The sequence below is a fragment of the Helicoverpa armigera genome, chromosome 5 (assembly GCF_030705265.1).
Source record: "Helicoverpa armigera isolate CAAS_96S chromosome 5, ASM3070526v1, whole genome shotgun sequence".
Lineage (NCBI taxonomy): Eukaryota > Metazoa > Arthropoda > Insecta > Lepidoptera > Noctuidae > Helicoverpa > Helicoverpa armigera.
In genome coordinates, this window is record NC_087124.1 from 10,939,586 (window position 1) to 10,957,990 (window position 18,405).

The 18,405-nt window shown below is 39.3% G+C and overlaps 1 protein-coding gene across 5 annotated transcripts in view; it reads left to right on the top strand.

Annotated features, from left to right (window-relative positions):
• LOC110379065 (uncharacterized protein) overlaps positions 1-18,405 on the top strand; it is a 97,463-nt gene that overhangs the window by 35,077 nt on the left and 43,981 nt on the right. For all 5 annotated transcript variants that reach the window (XM_021338565.3, XM_049842542.2, XM_049842541.2 and 2 more), the window contains exons 2-3: positions 5,835-5,978; positions 6,447-8,203. In XM_021338565.3, the coding sequence (XP_021194240.2) occupies positions 5,835-5,978; positions 6,447-8,203 (1,901 nt within the window). The remainder of the gene's footprint in view (positions 1-5,834; positions 5,979-6,446; positions 8,204-18,405) is intronic.

The window sequence follows — 18,405 nt, forward strand, 5'->3', positions numbered from 1 at the left end:
TATAGATCAGTAGCAAATACATCAATTTAAATAATACCCCTGAACAACTAAAGGCATTTTCGAAGCACCTTTATCAGTGGCTGCGGGATTGTTCGAAAGAGTTATCGCGGCCCTGTTACATAAAAGGCCTAAGGACGACGAAACACGACGGTTTTTAGTCCAGTAAGAGTCTGACACTCCCTCACCGCTGCTAACCCACAGCGCAGCGGGATCAAATGATGATTTTTGACGTCGTTAAAAACAAGCACCTTTATCAGTGATTAGCCTATCAATGTCCCCTTAAAAACAAATAGATAATATTCGAAACGGTCTATGATATTGACAACACGACTAGACAAGCGATTATCACGTACATATCTATTTATAAACAAACAATAATATCCGTTTACTAATCGTAGGATTACCGTAATACGTGCGATTTGTTGACACAACTGTCTAGCCTTGATAAGATCTTTTATACTATAGCAATCCGCCCTGGCTTTGAACGGGTATGAAATGAACTTATGTTATATTAAAACCTTAATCATGAATCTCACTAACTATTAGTGAAAACTGCATGAAAGTCTGTTCATTAGTTCAGTAGTATAATGTATTGTGAAGTGAGGTATCTTTTTATAGTTGGATTATATATTTTATTAGATTATATACTGAAATTCTTTTAATTTTCTGTCGATCACGTTTCCTAAATATCACTACGACTTAGCCCGTACAAATAAAAACCGTACATGATTGAAAACCGGTTTTACGATATTTACGGTTTAATAGTTGTAACTAGGCCTTATCCGTTCCACTCTTGTTTGGTATCTGCAGTAAATGTTTATTAATCTTAAATTATTATTTAATCCGTATATAAATGGGTTGATTGAAACAGTTTCAAACTAGACAGCTTGTTTAGTTATTTTTAATTTGCACCAATTTGTTTGTACACTTTTCAGGTGTTCTCATAAAATACTTAGAGAAATTGAAAATAATAATCAAAAAGTTTTAAGGTTATTGCAAGTCTTTTTAGTTGTAGTTTTTCAGACTTAAAATCAAAATCTTTTTATTTCACATAGGCCTTTGCAGGCACATATTATTATGAAACGTCACACTATTTGCACGGTTCCAAAAAGATGGTCTCACGGAGAAGAGCCGGCAAGAAACTCTATAGACACTCTTTGCTCTAAATGCATTGTAATTTGGAACTGACAGACTTGACAAAAAAAAAAAAACAAATAACATCGTTCTTATGACCAAGTTCCAAATTCAAATTTGAAATCAATATTCTAAATACAAAAGCAGCCGCAGCCATTTTGTATTTAGAACTCAAAGGCTATTCGAAATCAGCACAAATAAAGCTATGAACTCACGGGCCGATTACGTCTATCAATTCACGGGGTACAGTAATACGGATTCTCGGACAACGTGTTTAGAATCGGAGCCCTAGGGTCGACCGTTATAACATGTGTCCGTCAGGTGCGGTCGTACACGTTTGACCTACACTGTGTGAACTAAGCTTTTGTTTTGTAGTGTTGTGGGAACTTGTAGGTCGGTTTTGTGGGAGTGAAGTTAGGTATGGTATGATACAGTGTAGGTAAAAAGGGTGTATACTTTAAATATAATTTTCCTATACAGTCGATGAGAATAAATGGATGCCTATTGCCTGGATTATGATGGAAAAAAAAAATTTTTGTTGCTTTTGCAGAATTTTCATGTGTGGTATTCAAAATAGGTGACAACACTTTTTTGAAAGGTCAAATACTCAAATTAAAGTAAGCTATTTTGTATACACGATGTTTATTTGTGCCAAAACTTCTGTAAAATATTAGCTTTACTGAAATAACCATAAAGTAAATACTTAACCACATTATAGTCTTTGGTAACAAGTAACAAACTTAAATAGATAACTTACCACATAATAAATAATACACAAACCCCTTCTTAGTTTGAAATACTCCTCAAAACAACAACTATAGTAGGTACTCACTATAGTGTGTGACCACGCATGCGCAGTTCCGTCAGTGAGACCGCGTCAGCTGAGCGCCACCTGCCGGCCATTGACCTCGGCATGACATGTGCTCAAGCTGATTTGTACAAATAAATAAATATTATAAAGGGTTGAAAGGAAATTAAATAAGGGTCAATCGGAGAGCAATAAAATTACTAGGCCCTTCGTTAAGACTAAAAAAGGTTTTAATGCTAAGTAAAAATAAATAAAAATGCTTAAAAATATTTCGTCACAATGGCACGGTAAAAAGGAGTTTAACGTCAATTTTTGACAACAATTTCCAGTTTTGCTCTTTTTCAATGCAGATTTAAATGACCCATAAGTACCTATTTCCGAAAATAATTTTATAGATAAACATTGTACATATGTACATACCTACTTATCAGTTTACAAATTATGTAAATATAGTTATTCAACTTCTATTACACAATTATAATTATTATTTCTTTTTGAGTTCTTGACCTTAAAAGATAATGTTCTAGGTATTGTAAAGTTCGTATATGGTCAAAATGATAACATTTTTTTTAAGTATAACATGTAATTACAAGGATATTTTTACATGTAACTGCTATCTTTGTTTTTCAAAGTCAAAGACAAAATTACTATCAAGCTTTATTTGTTTTGAAATTATTTAAAACAATTTGAAACTTTAGAGAAGAATTGTAGGTACCTACTTAGAAGAATTATTTTTGGTTTAGCCCATGTTATTTAAAAATTATAATTGTTCTCCTGAAACGTAACTTATATTCTAAGTTCTAACTTATATTCTAAGTATCTGTTATATTTGTTCTAAAAAACTACAAAACCGATTTAAACAAATCTTAAACTCTTAGAAAGCTACATTCTTATCCCGGTACGAGCAGTAGTTCCCACAGGAAAACGGCTAATACTTTGTAAAAACTAAAAATTTCGCTTCAAATAAAACAGCTAATCACCGCTAAACGTTTCAATTAAAGAACGCTGTTAACTGTTTCAATTGTTTTTTTTTTACAAAGAACCGATTTGCTAGATTATCTAGATTCTAGACTATTGTCTAGACGGCTTCCCCGATTTCTTTTATTTTTTAACCTTTTTGGTAATTCTTAATCACTTTACTGAAAAAAAAATTGAGCTGAAATTATACTTTTGACAGCCGAATAAACTAATAGATACTAGACACGGCACGCATCATCCGGAGATTTCTCTTTTCAGTGCTAACTAAGTATTTTTATACGTTTAAATGTTGTGTTTTAATTACTGTTTAAAACCATATTAATTGTAAAATAAATGAATATAAGAATGTCCTATATGTAATCCTACTAATATTATAAACGCGAAAGTTTGTATGTATGGATGTATGGATGTTTGTGTTTGTTACTCTTTCACGCAAAAACTACTGAATGGATTTTAATGAAACTTTACAATAATATAGCTTATACATCAGAATAACACATAGGCTACAATTTGTAAACATATTGTTCGAAATACTAAACCTGCGCAGACGAAGTCGCGGACACCAGCTAGTTAACTATCTTTTGGCAGCAGTTTCACCCGCACCACTTGGGAACTCAAATCGGACCAGTAGTTATTGAGATTAGCGCGTTCAAGCAAACCAACAAACTCTTCAACTTCATAAAATCACAAGTAAACATATTTATAAAGGTTAATTGGAAGACGCATTCAAATATAAAAATAATCCTTGTATCTGTCAAAACCACAACACATTTTGATAGACGGAAGCTTTACCTAATTCCTTGTAAAGCTCTTAGCCTCAGGGCGCCAAGTCTAAACAAATGAATGTACTAAGTTGGCAACTATGACCTCGTGAAATACAATGGTACAGATTTACACTCTTTGAAGATGGTTAAGTTTGTTTGCATATAATATAATTGGCTTGGCTAAAAATATACATGGCAAGAAAAATCTACAGTGTCTGTATGCTCAATACCTACTCAATTCTTTATTAGCAGTCTTCAATGTTATAAAGGTGGTTGATAAGCTTTTCAGTATAGGTATAATCGTTACAGCCTTTTTTATAGTCCCACTGCAGGGCACAGGCCTCTTCTCACACGGAGAAGGATTGAGCATTAATCACGCTTGCTCAATGCGGGTTGGTGATTTCGGACTTTATAGTCCAGGTTTCCTCAAGATGTTTTCCTTTACGTTTTTATCAGCCATTGATGTCTAAGATATCCTTAGAAAGTACATACAAACTTAGAAAAGTTGCATTGGTACTTGCATGACCTGGAATCGAACCCAAACACTCATACATGAGAATTTGGTTCTTTATCCAATAGGCCACCACGACTCTGTATATAATGGTTTTCCTATTAACTTTTTCTGTGATTTCTGTGATAAGTATATCATCACCTATACATTTTTTGCAGGAGATTTCCAAGATTTTCTAAATTTACAAACTGAGACAATAATGCACAGATCTTGTCAAATAACTTCCACATTTTCACTAGCATGAAGTCACTGCTAGCCAACTCAGGAACGATAAAATTATTTGAGAAGCTTTAGACATTTTAGTTAGTCACTTATATTGGGTATACTTAATGTCTAAAACACTACCATAATATCATGTTTACATGCTGTTATGTACCTATGATATGATGACTAAGTAACAGTAACTGTTTGTATCAAAATAGTTACATCACTCAAATGAGGCAACTAGAGAAAGTTTCATTGTTACACATGACACTTAAGTTTATACTAAGTATTAATATTATACACTAGCTGTTTTCCCGCGGCTTCCTCCGCGACATTTGGGAACTACCCGGATAATATATAGCCTATGTTACTCGGGAAAAGTGTAGCTTTCCAACAGTGAAAGAATTTTTCAAATCGGTTTTGTAGTTTTGGAGTGTGTATCAAACAAAAGTGACTATCAAAAGTTTTCTATTTATAATATTAGTTGACAATGTAGTGTTATATACCGGAGCCTCTACATACATCTGTAGGTGTCATGGAAGCCAGTTACAAAAGAAAATAATTATTCAAAAAGATGTAAATAAATTGACCACAAATTCAGTTACTGAGTGTGATTGGAAGACTATGAATAATTTAAATATGTACTTGTATTGTTTAGTCAGCCGTTACTAAACACTAACAACAATTCTGACAAGCATGCAAACGGGAATACCAAAATGTATAGTTAACTAGTTTCTTTAGGTAAGTGCGTTAATCTTGTCAAATATACTTCGCAGTCCGCATTTGTATAAACGGATGAGATTTTAAAAAAATATGCTAAAATAATAAAAAAGCAACCAGAAAACTTAGCCACGTCTATGCTTTGCAAAAGGACGTAGGCCATCAAAACTCTGATAAATAGTAGAGATGTAAGGTTATCAAAGAAACAAGCTATTGTGGCTACAGCAGGAATTAACCTAATAAATATTGGAAAATGAATGAAAAATCAAACCTTAAAAATAAGTACCTTATTTAAAAACAACGCATATGTATTATTATATTCACCGATAAGATTTTCATCCAACATACCTTATTTCAATTTTACTATAACAGAATCGAATTGGAGCATGAAAATCCTCTACTTATATATTTTTATATCAACTGTACATTACACTAATGTTATTTCTACCTATATAAGTATTTGTTTGTTACATTTGTAATCAGGAATACAATATGACGTAAATAGAATTACAATTGTGCCATTTCAATAAAAGGTAATTGGGACCTACTTATGCATATCGCATAATCACATTTTCAAATGAGATTGGCTCTGTTACGTACAGCGCCATCTAGTGTCGAGTAGCTGTAATGACAAATTTGATTAACTAATTTTGTGCTATTACACTGATAGTTTATTTGTTAATGGTTTAATTCATATTTTTGTTTGTTTCTACAGGTGACAATGGCAGCACTCACGCTTTATACCTCGAAACGATAGTCGAGGAAACGAGCGATGACTTGCGCTCCGAACGTTCTTCTGCTGCGACATGGCTCTCAGATTCAGATGCAGACTCCGTTATCCATGTGCGGGGTACACAAGGTATTAATCCATATTTGTCACTTGTATCTAATCGTATCGAGATATTGATTGAACCTTATTACTTTCTACTGCATTTTGCGCCATCTAGCGGGCAATAGTATGAACAATTTAACAGCGCTACAAACTCGTCCAATTGCTGAACATTGCAACAGTTGCTTGCGTTAGAAGGCAGATGGCAGTATCATAAATAAATTAACATTAAGGTAACTCCACACTGTGCTGCATTTCATTCATTGCAAAACATAATATAGTGTAGTCCTTCATTGTGTCTAGACCGGCTTTGGCAAGTACATAGAATGTTATCCTACATATCTCTTGGACTATGTCCAACTAGTAAAAAGAATAGTAATTTGAATTTCGCTGTCATTGTCATTGTCGCCGTCTAGCGTCTGGACGTGGCGACGTGCCGCGATTCGGGAAAATTTTGGTGCAACGTGTTCAGATCCTGACTGAGTCTCCTGTCACCAGGGTCGGAGTGCGACAGCGAGTCAGAGCGCGAGTGGGCGTGCCCGGCGAAGCGGAGGCGGCGCGAGCGCGCCACCTCGCCCGCCAGCTCGGGCTCCCTCTCGCGCTCCTCCAGCCTCGCGCAGTTCGAGTCGCTGGAGCGGTCCTGCGCCGCGCCCGCCTCGCCCAGCCTCTCGCCGGACTCGCTGGAGTCGCCGCCACCTTCCCCACCGCCGACCCGCGTGCCGGCTACACGGACCCACCTGTCAGCCGAAAACCTCAGCGAAGACAGCGGCTACAGCGAGCGGTCGCGGCGGCCGCCCCCGCCGGCAGCGTGCCGGCCTCCCGAAATAGCGCACCGCGCGGCGGCCGGCAGCGCGCCGTGCCTTGTCGCGTCGCCCAGTGCGGAGCGCCGGCCGGCCCGCGCCGCGCGCTCGCTGTCGCTCCCCGCCGAGCTCGACGTGTGCGCCGAGCCGCGCCGCCACGCCGCGCACCGCGCGCGCTTCCGACAGACCTTCGAGGTGTCCGACAGCCTCACCGTCAGCGTGGCCGACCTCACCGCGCTCGACTACCGGGGCGGCCCGCGGCGCCCGCGCTTGCCGCCCCCGCCGCCTCCCCCGCGAACGCCTAGAAATGTACCGCCACCACCACCCCCGGTGGAGGTGGTCGTGCGACAACCTACCGAATCCCCCGCGCGGGAACCTAGTGCCAGCAGTGATTCTACCACCGAGTCGGAACGAGCTTTCGCCAGAGAAATGGAAGCGACGGCGCGTCGTCTGGACGAGACGGCGCGGCGGGCGCTCGCTGAAAGCGAAAACTACGACCGAGAACTATCAGTTATGACAGCGAGACGACTACACGACTCGTGGGGCGCCTGGGACGACGTGCTCGACGAGCTGCGCCGCCGCATGGATGCCCACTCCCCCTCCCCCTCCCCGCCGCGGACGCCCTCCCCCGATCCTATTCGGGAACCAGTGTTCACATCTACTCCACTAAGATCAACGTGCGACGCTAGAGTGAGATCAACACCAGAATTGCGAGCGCGTGCTACCCCACATCGCGAAACCCCGGAGGAACTTCGCGCCTCACTACAACTAGTAGCGCCGCCCCCTCCAGACGCGGCGCCACCGGTGCGCTCCGTGTCTGCCGGCTCGAAGGGAGTGACGTTCTCGCCGGTCGTGGCAGAAGTCAGCTGGCGAGAGACAAGTACGAGCACCACAGAGAGCGAAACGACCGCGAGCGACGACGCGGACGACGCCGAAGTGGTAGTGGTGGAGGGGGGAGGCGAGGAGCCGCGCGCGCCGGCCGCAGAGCGCGCTGCCGCCATGACGGAAGCGGGCGCGCGTGCGCCGCGCAGCCGCATCGCCGGCTTCCTCTCACGATTCGCAAACTTCCGATTCTCGGGGCGCAAAGAGAAAAAAACAAGGGGCGCAGGCGCGAACATACGACCCTCTACGAACGGTCCGGCGACAGCGGCAGATGCGGGGCAGGGACCGCGCGGGGCGGCCGCCGGGCCGCAGTATGTGCGTATCCCGCTGAAGGAGGAGGGTGTGTCGCGGGCGGCGGCACCCCCGGTGGCGGGCGGCGTGGCGCACAAGCCGCCGCGGCCGCGCCCGCCGCCCGCGCCGCCGGCCGGCGTGCTGGAGACCGACGTGGACACGCAGCGCACCGTGCTGCACGCGCGCTCGCTGCTGGCCCTGGCGCCGCCGGACCAGCGCACTCCGCGCCCGCACAAGTCCATGGAGTTCCTGCTCGACAAGGACAACGTGCAGATAGTACAGGTGAGTCCCTCACTTCACACCCCAACGTATGTCTCGCGATCGCTCGAGCTGCAATGTTTACAAACAGCGCGATCGATGCCGGGCGACGACCGGCGACGCCTCCCCGCCTCCTTGGCGTTATATCGTATGACAGCTTTATATCTTCTATACGCATAATTTATTTAAACATTATTGGCTTAGTTCTGACACGGGTAGCGAAAGCGTAGCGGGCACGTGCCATGTCGCTACGTGCTTCTGAAACCTCAATAATGTAGGCCGGATCGAGCGTAGAAACTGTCTCCAAATGTCTATTCAAAACCCTTACAAAAAGAGCCGAGTTCCCGGCCGAGCGACTTAATAAGCACAATGCATCAAGTCCGTTAACTGCGTAATAAATAAATTACCGGCGGCCGCTATCCCCGGAGGGACATTACGACACTATGCGGGTCGTGCTCACACGCGATACATTTGAACAGGGCGGAGGTGAAAGTGCGCACATCTGCACGCTGTCGCTAGGCATTATGTGCACACTCTGTATCCGTCGCAATAACAACGGTGGGCGTACTCACATGGAAATGTATCAAAATCTGACACGCGCTGCGCTGGATATCCGCAGCCGTGCCCACTAATCGGTTAGTGTCCGTCAATAACTCGTCTACGTGTTTCCTTCCGCAATCCATCACCCCTTTCGCCGAGATAATGACCCGAAGTAGATCCATAAAGCTCCCGAGTTCGGCTTTAGATAAGATAACAAAGGAACAAAGGGAGCGGATGACAGCAACTTTCTGGAATTAGTTTGTATAGGGCCCGTCACAAGACAAACATATAAACCAGAATCTCCTATTACATAAATGACAGCATAAGAAAGATGCAACGATGCCGAATCAATGTGTTTGTATTAAAAATATCGTGTCACAGCGCTTTCGCATATTGCGTTTATATTGCAAAGTATTAAATAACACACACGAGCGTTTCGCACGACACGTAAAATAGAATCATAGACACAGAATTCCTATTGTAACTTTAGAGCACGGCAAAGATTTTCTATGCATCTTCTTTACAATTCGCTACCGCATCTACACAATACTAGACGGCATCAAATTCCACAAAAACTATTGTACATGCTTCTCACGACAATCAACGGTAATTTGGCCCCACTTAATAACACATGACATAATCACGTCACGAGCCTAACTTATTCCGCAGAAGTGACACCGTGTCGCTTAGTTGGAAAATGAGGGCGCAAATGCACCGTTGCACTTTGCTATCTAGTAACGAGTTCTGTTCGAACACTTAGGTAATTTCTGCCCATGACACAGTAATCGTATTGTGTATGATGTCAGTGTTCGCCGTCGTGAATAATTCCTCTTGCATTATAACACTTTATTTCCTTGAGGTTGTATTATGTACAAACGTCTCGAGAGGTTTGAGTGTCCTAGTCATCGTGTGATGTTGTGTTATGTCAATTCTTGTTTATTATGTTGTTATTCATGAGACCTTCTTGAGCGTAATACGCAGTTGAGGTGTTCTTGTCGAACAACGCAATTCGATCAATAATGACGAGATTGTAATTGAATGTATCATCAACCGCACCCAGTTTACGAAACTAATATAAAATTTGGATTACAGCGTGTTAAAATATTGACGAAATCTTTTCCGTAATGGAAGGGAAATTGCGAGATCATCCGGAGACTATTTTTATTAGTTACGGAACAGCCTCAATATCTAAAGACGCCAATGATGTCTTAGATGTTAACGTAACAGTCATATTATTCGCTGAACATGATTCCGTTCATAGAACAGATGGCCGCACACAAGAAACAAAAGACGATGTAAAAAAAGACAAAACACGAACGACACAATGACCCCCTAAATCCTATTATCCCAATTACTGTTAAATAAGTCAGTCACACGGCCGAAAAACGAAACTCAGCTTTGTTTTCAACACCGTAAATGGGGATAATGTCGGAGGGCCATTGACATTCTTGGCCATTCATGAGAATTTCAAACAAATTTCTATTGGCCTTGTCCGACTTCCAAATCCGACCTCGCACAGTAGTGTCAATAAGTATTTGTGCAAGTATAATCAGCTATTGGACCTCTAAAAATGATGTTGGTAGTTTTTGGCAAATGTGCATTTGATTGGTAAAGGATAATTCGAAGCATTATCCTGCTTGTCATTTAGGATTTTTGATTAGTTTATTAATCAGAACCCATTATTCACAAAATACTAATTTATAAATTCCATGTAATTATGTATTCAAGACCGTTCTCAAAACTGCTTACAGAGCCCACATTTTCTATTGTTTCATTAATCCCTAATAGCTTAAATAAGCATAAAGGACTTATAAATTCTCCGAAATTGGTCCTTTCAGCCATAAAGGACCAATATACATATTTGAATTTCACATACAAACGTGAATTTTCAAATATATTGCAAAGCATTTGATTACCTGAGCTAGACAGAATTACGTTCGCAATATTTGTAAAATAGAGTCTGGATTTGCTTGGCTGGCGATGTTTCGTTTCATCTTTCAGGAATATTGCAACTTTCAAAGCTGAATTGTACCGTTTCAGCTCAGTAGATAAGGTACCTCTTTTATGATATTTTTCAGGTAATATGTAGTTGATGTAGTTTGAAACTTGTTACATAACACAAACTTATTTTTAATTATGGCTACTAGCTGTTTCTTGCGTTTTCACTCACCTCCCGACTCCCGAGGAAACTACTTCGTGTACCCGGATGCAATATTGCTTATATCACCCGGAATTATTGTAGCTTCACAATAGTGGAAGAATTTCTCAAATCGGTTCAGGATTAAAATAAATCTTCCTATTTTGGTACTAGAGTCTTCTAAAAGCCTTAGGGGATACAAAAGACCAATAAATTCCTCGAATCTTTGCAAACAATTTCCCAGGATGCACCAGACTTATAGCAAAGCTGGTTATGTCAGCGCTTAGACCAGGACTATGTATCAAAACCGGTTAGGTTACATCAGGGTTTTTATTTAGCGACCTTGTTGCAACTGACATAGCCGTGAGATTCCAACAGATAGAGATGTGGCAATCATTATGTCGCTTGAAACAATAGGTAACATTGCGGTGGTGTTAAGTAACTTTTTATTTGAGATAAGATTTTGTACTGTTAAATTATATGCTTTTTTGGGAGTTTTATAGCTGTAAATAGCTGGTAATTTGGCACTATAAATGGGAATAAAAAATCCTCGCCGTAAATGCACATATTTATCCAACAGTTGCACATAAACTTGCAAAAAAGACACTCAAATGTGTTTATATCCAAATCAACTGGCCAAAAAAACAGACGCCACTTAAGAACGTCAAAAAGTAACGCAAGAAATGACTGACGACCCGTCAGAGGTCAACATTATCGTCATTCAGAACAGCCAGTGATTATGCATGAATGTATGTAGTGTATGTTAGTCATGCATACATTCATGCTCAAGGAATACTTTGGCATACATTGTGCGTGATGTGTGGTGATGTTATGGGTACAGCTGGGTGGCTAATTAAAGAATTTGTGGGGCTCATTGTTTTGAGAAAGTACACTGTGGGGGGCCGAAATGTATCTACTCGCTATTTATTTCGCCTACGGCAAAATTAATAGAAATGAACTGTATTGATTGTATATTACAAGTATTTCAAACGTTATACATACATATGGAAATTGAGTGTATCCTATAACATACATTTTCGAAAGTAAATTAAATCGATTACTCACATGAAAACCATATTGTTTGGATACGACATCAAATTCGATTAAACATCGATAAAATTACGGAACAGTAAGTGTATTAAAATACGCGAACGGTACATGAAAGGTACATCAATGTACTGAATGTATTGTCCCTAATTGAAAGTAAAATGAGTTATATCGAGCTATTTTGGGCAAAATAATACGATACCTTCGTTCCTTTATAACATGTTGGCTAGCTTTCTGCTGATTTATACTAACCAACTTCAAAAAAGAAGACTCTCTTTCTCGATTCGACCACGTTTATCTTATATATTTTTTGTATATTACTTATTTGCTCATAGATCATCATCATCCTCCTGACCTTACCCCATTTTTTTAGGGTTCCGTAGCCAAAATGGCAAAAACGGAACCCTTATAGTTTCGTCATGTCCGTCTGTCCGTCTGTCCGTCTGTCCGTCTGTCACAGCCGATTTACTCGGAAACTATAAGTACTACAGTGATGAAATTTGATGGGAATATGTGTTGTATGAACCGCTACAAAAATATGACACTAAATAGTAAAAAAAAGAATTGGGGGTGGGGCCCCCCATACATGTAACTGAGGGATGAAATTTTTTTTTCGATGTACATACCCGTGTGGGTATCAATGGAAAGGTCTTTTAAAATGATATAAAGTTTTCTAAAAAACATTTTTCTTAAAGTGAACGGTTTTTGAGATATCAGCTCTCAAAGTCGTAAAAAGTATGTCCCCCCCCCTCTATTTTTATAACTACGGGGTATAAAATTCTAAAAAAAATAGAGGTGATGCATGCTAATTAACTCTTTCAACGATTTTTGGTTTGATCAAAGTATCTCTTATAGTTTTTGAGATAGGTTGATTTAACTGTAATTTACGGAACCCTTCGTGCACGAGTCCGACTCGCACTTGGCCGGTTTTTTTATTTGGAGTCGGCGCACCATGTGGAAGGAATTCTTCCATACCTACTCCTCTTATTTATTCTCAGACATTTTTTGTAAAATTATTTGTAACTCAAAAATAGACCTCAAATACCTGCAACGAATAGCATGTTACAATAAACCTCAATAAGTTTACGACTTGTAATAACCACCTGTTGAATTTTCATAGAAGTTATTGTTATTTCAATAACAAAACTATGAGTAAGCTTTGTTATTTCATAATAAACGAATCTAGAACAGATTCTGCGAATAAACAATGTTTAGAGCACACTACAAACTTTTTAGTCGGCCGGTAGTTGGTTTGGTCTTCTAAATCAGTATGAAGATGAATGGTTGTAGGTATCCACATTATAAGAATAAGGTATTTAGCCGGTATCAGACCGACTGGAATCAAGATTTTCCTAAACAACAATGTTTGCCAACCATCGACGTTTTCTTAACTTTCGGCCGACTATTTAGTCTGCAGTGTGTTGTCCGCCTAGTTGTACTCATGAAAGTATCATGTTTGTGTTACCAGCATTCATCAATGTATTGATTTGACCTATTTTTTTCGAAATATTCGCAGGGAATGGTTTGTTTGGACATGGTATGAAAAACAAATTCCGTTCTGTTTTCGAACGTAGATTTTTACGCTTATTAATTTTCCTACCAATTTTAACTACACAGTCCTTCATTTTCTCGTGTGAATTTGTGTTTCTAAAATGTTATGTTGTAGGTTTTACGAGTACTTAATATGAGATTAATTGCACTTTCTTTTCACACGTTCCATCACTCTTTCGACCGTAGAAAGTATGTATGGTGTTGTCTCAAACCATTTTATAACTATCTGCCTAGCCTTTTCCCAACTATGTTTTGACCAGTCTTACCGGATACAAATGAGTACCATTCTACTACTTTGTCTCCTCTTGTTTCCCTTTCATATCTGCTAAAAGACCCAAAAGATAAAATCTATTCATCCCAGTTCCTATTGCGGATATGTCCGAACATTCTGCGGATATCCGACTACCTGCGGACGGTGGCGGTTAAATTGTATCCGCAATATCCTGCCCCCTGCACTAACTCGCGCAGATGTTACAAATAAATGGCGTAAGGAAGTAATAACTCTATGAAGTTATGGAACCGATTTGGGCGAAGTTGACATGTTTTGATGGGATAAATTCTTTAAGTAATAAGATTTATATCGGTAGTTTTTAAATGAAACATATGAGTATCGTGTTTGTTAAGGTTTATTACGCCTTCTCTTCCATTTTGTAGAATTTAATATTCACGCAACAGTGCTAATGAATGGGGCTTTATTTTAACGCTTACTCTACGCTTAATTCAATTGATTAAGTATGTGTTATTTATTTAGTCATTCATAATGTTCAAAAGAGAACCTTATTATATGTAAAATAAAGCTATTTACGTAAGAGAATTAAAAACATTAAGGACAGCACGCTTTTCCTTATAGCCAACACAGATGCAAACAAATAATCTTTAGTCCATGTGCGACTGTGCCATACACACATAGGTATAGTTTATATGTATTACAAGCACTGTATACAAGTATTCACTGTTGTATACATCTTGGAAGAGCTAACCACATGTTGTAATCGGGATACAGAATGACTCACATACCCAGTCATCCCGACTCACCGCAAACACCATGTTACCATTACTCATACTCGTAGCATTCTGAAAGGATCATCTTTTAGCTGACTTTGGTCCCGTGGTTTGAGTCATTTTATGAGGAAACTACTCTTCGCTCCTGGATAAAAATTATAAGATTTATTTTCTCTGGTTTCCACCTTCAAAGCATTTTCAAAGGATCATCTTTTAGCTGACTTTGGTCCCGCGGTTTGAATCATGTTATGAGGAAAGCACTCTTAACTCCTGGATCAAAATTATCCCATTCCCTTTTCAGAGTTTTCATCAATCTCCATACCAAGTGGCATCTTTGTAGGTTCAGTGGTTTTCCCGTAAAAGCGTTTCACGTAGAGTTAAGCTCAAATATGTTTTTTAACTCGGCCCAGTGACTGAGCGCCAGTGAGGGCTTATAATCATCGGCAAGGATGTTGAGCCCTGACCTTCACCTGCGCAGAAGTGATTTATTGGTTAATTGCCTTAAGTGTACAGTGCGCAAAGCGATCCCCACTCTTCCGCCGAGAGCTCATTATCCGTGCCGATAACTATACTTCCGACCGTTTGTAAGAATGTCTCTAGTTGGCACTATACATAGTAGCGCTTGACAATACAACCACGGGGTTTTGACGTCATTGATAAGCCATGACTGTGTGGGAATTACGATGGCAGATGTTTTTACGTTATTATCATTGTTGTACGTAAGTAAATAAGCGTAATCATTTGTTTTTAACTTTGTAATAAACAGATACAAGTAGGTACGTTTTTAGAGTCAAAAAGTCTACTTCTTCCTGTTTATTAAACATAGAAAATGACACAGTAATACTATTGTATTTATTGTATTTATAACTATTGTTATTATGTAGTTAGTTATTATTTTTCCGTGTCTCGGAGAGCACTTGAAGCTGTCGGTTCTGCGCCTGATCTCTCTCCGGTCGTGTCGGATTGTCGTCCCGCCGGGCTGTGAGAGTGAATGAATAGAGAGTGCACCTGTGTCTGCATAAGTCCATCATTTTGTCATGTAAAAAACCCACCATTTTTTCGACAACCCTACAAACACCTTCGTGACTTCTATCTACCCTTCATACCCTATTAATTAAAAACAAACCAATCCAATTAAGGTTTCCATTAGTTAATATGATAATGAAAATGGATACAATGAAATAGAGAACGCGTCCGGCCTACTTTCTGACATGACCGGCTTATCCGGGCGGGCTAGTGAGCCGTTTATCCGGGCCTAGTTATCTGATATCTGGCTCATGTCTAGTAGGATGGACGGGTATTGAAATATTCAGGCTGTTGGTAGGTCAGTGTTTGTTGTAAGAAAAATTGCTAGGGAAATCAGTTTTTTAGGTGTCGAATGCCATGGGATTTGTTTACGGGTTCCATAAAACCTACAAGTAAGGAGATTAAGATATAAAAGATACGCACTTTTTAATTTAATGACTAAGATACATAGAAAGCGTGATGGCCCATCTATTTAACTATCCAAATTACGACTGGTAATTTAGGTATTTCACAAAGAAAATGATGACCTAATCAGAAATTCGAAACACAAAGTTGTGTCTCTAAGCATCTTAATATTAAGGAGTAGGTACAAACAATAGAAACCTACAAATCTTAATACCTTAATCACCTTTTATGACAAGAAACCCAACGAAACAGCGTAATAACTCTTCCCAACCATTTTGTTATGAAAATCTTAATTACTAAGCTGTTCAAAGCCCTCTGACATAATGTATCATCGTTACTGGAAGAGCTTAGCCTTACTAATTTAGCGCACAACTTCAGCGTATCAAAGCTCTGAACAATTTCTATTTCGGACCGCAAAGTAAACATATCCAGCGTGCTTGCTATTTATCCTTGGCTTCCAAGGAATGTTGTTTGATTAGCATGTTAAAAGTAACGTAAACTTTCTAAAGAATTCGTTCAAAAATATTCCCCGAAGCGTTTAACTTCACTCAACGTACAAGTTTATATTTTCCGCTCTCAATTTTGCATTTGAATAGGAGAGCACCCACGTTATCCTAAACTGCCAACTTCTTAAGGATATCGTAGGCATTTCCTAATAATATTCTTGTTTGGCTCATAAATATCAAATCAAAGGAGCGTGGGAAGTCTTTTGAAAGCTCAATTGCCTGCTTCATTGTAATTCAAAACCAGAGAAGTAAATATTACGCCATAAATATCGATAAGAGCTTGCTTTACGCGTAACTTCCACCTCTTTTGACGTACTATGTCTTTTTAACAGTATTTGAACGTGGAATACTATTGGGAATTGTGTTAAACGAACTTTGACTTTATGACAGTGGAGTTAATGTTTGATTTTGAATGGCTTTTGTTTCTGCTATCAGTGCCGTAAACGTTTTCCGCTCGCTGACGATTACGCGCCATTTCGTGACATGTCGTTTGACAGCCAATAAGAATGGCGGGAAGCCGATCGTCACCTGTCAATTTGTAGGGAATTGAGTTAATTTCCTGTTAGTTTACAATATGACCAATATTGGTGTTATCTCACGCTATTGTCTAACGTTGTTATTGTTTTTCGTGGTGTATTTTCCTTATACTTTTGCGTCAATACAGGCTTATTTTTATAGACGATAATGTAAAGCGACGGAGAGTTAATTAAGCATCGTTTGTCTCAATTCGTGGACATTGCATGATTATTAAATTATGTTAAGTCCCCAGTACTTAGCAAGGAGGATATTATTTAATAAAGAAGGCAAATCACAACAAATCCTCATTTATGCACTAACAGTACCTATTAGCAATATTAACTCCACTCTAAAAAAATATCTCTATTGACTTAGCGTTTAATACGAAAGAGGATTACAACCACCCATTAATTTCAAAAAGGTTTCATTAACAAGGCAAGGTACACATCTCTAATTTAAACTTTGAAGCTCCACCAAATTATTACGACAGCTTTACGTGTGTAGAAAGTGAGATTAGGTACACCTTGATGAGACGAAATAATTATATGTATTATACTTAATACTTATGCTTGTACAAAAACATTCTTTGTCTTACAAACAATCGGTCGTGTGAAATGATAATGGTGATACAAATTGTTGCGTGGTAGAAAGAAAGACAGCATTTCTTTTATGTTTTAGCGAAAAAATGGAGAAGAGATCAAAGAAAAAAAAGTCAAAAGAAACACTTGAAAATGGTTTGTCAAATGAAGTCTTGTATCAAAAGATGTTGGTATATTTCCAGAAATATATTGCTCGGTTTGTTTAAAAAATAATTAAATAATATTTTGTGCAGTTAAAAAGTAACTACGTTATGTGGTAACGTTAATAACAAGCATGGGTTACTTCACTAGCGGAATGTCGGCCATATTCAGTAACCTAAGCGGAAGCTCGGTTTAAATTTGGAATAACATCGTATCCATGCAGACGATCGTCGAATGCTAATTCCACAACTATCCCATTTGAATTTGGAACGTTCCCGATGAGCGATACTCTTTGTACGGTTATATTGTGAAAGGTTTCATTCAAAATTTTAAAAAAATATACTTATATTTTTTATTGCGTTCTTTATGAACTTTTATGAACGCTCAAACGTTCAAATTAGATTAAAGGTTACTTTCGTATATATTTCGTAGTATATTTCGTAGTATCTAAGTAGGAATTTTCAAAAACACAAGCCGCTAGAAAATTTCAATTTCCAATAGCTCATTTGAATAGCCTGTCGTAAATATTTAACAGTCATTACTTATTTTATTACTGTAAACAGACTACCGTTATATCCTTCTACTTAAACTATCATTGAATTAAATTTCAAAAGCCCCCACAACTCTTTGTCGACATTTTTATTCGTGGTCTATCTCTGAACGGCTTAGCGAGAGGCGGCCATTTTTCAATTTAGCCGTCGTCCATTTCAAATTGCATTCACAATAGTGACATCGTTGTGGGATGAACCGGGATCC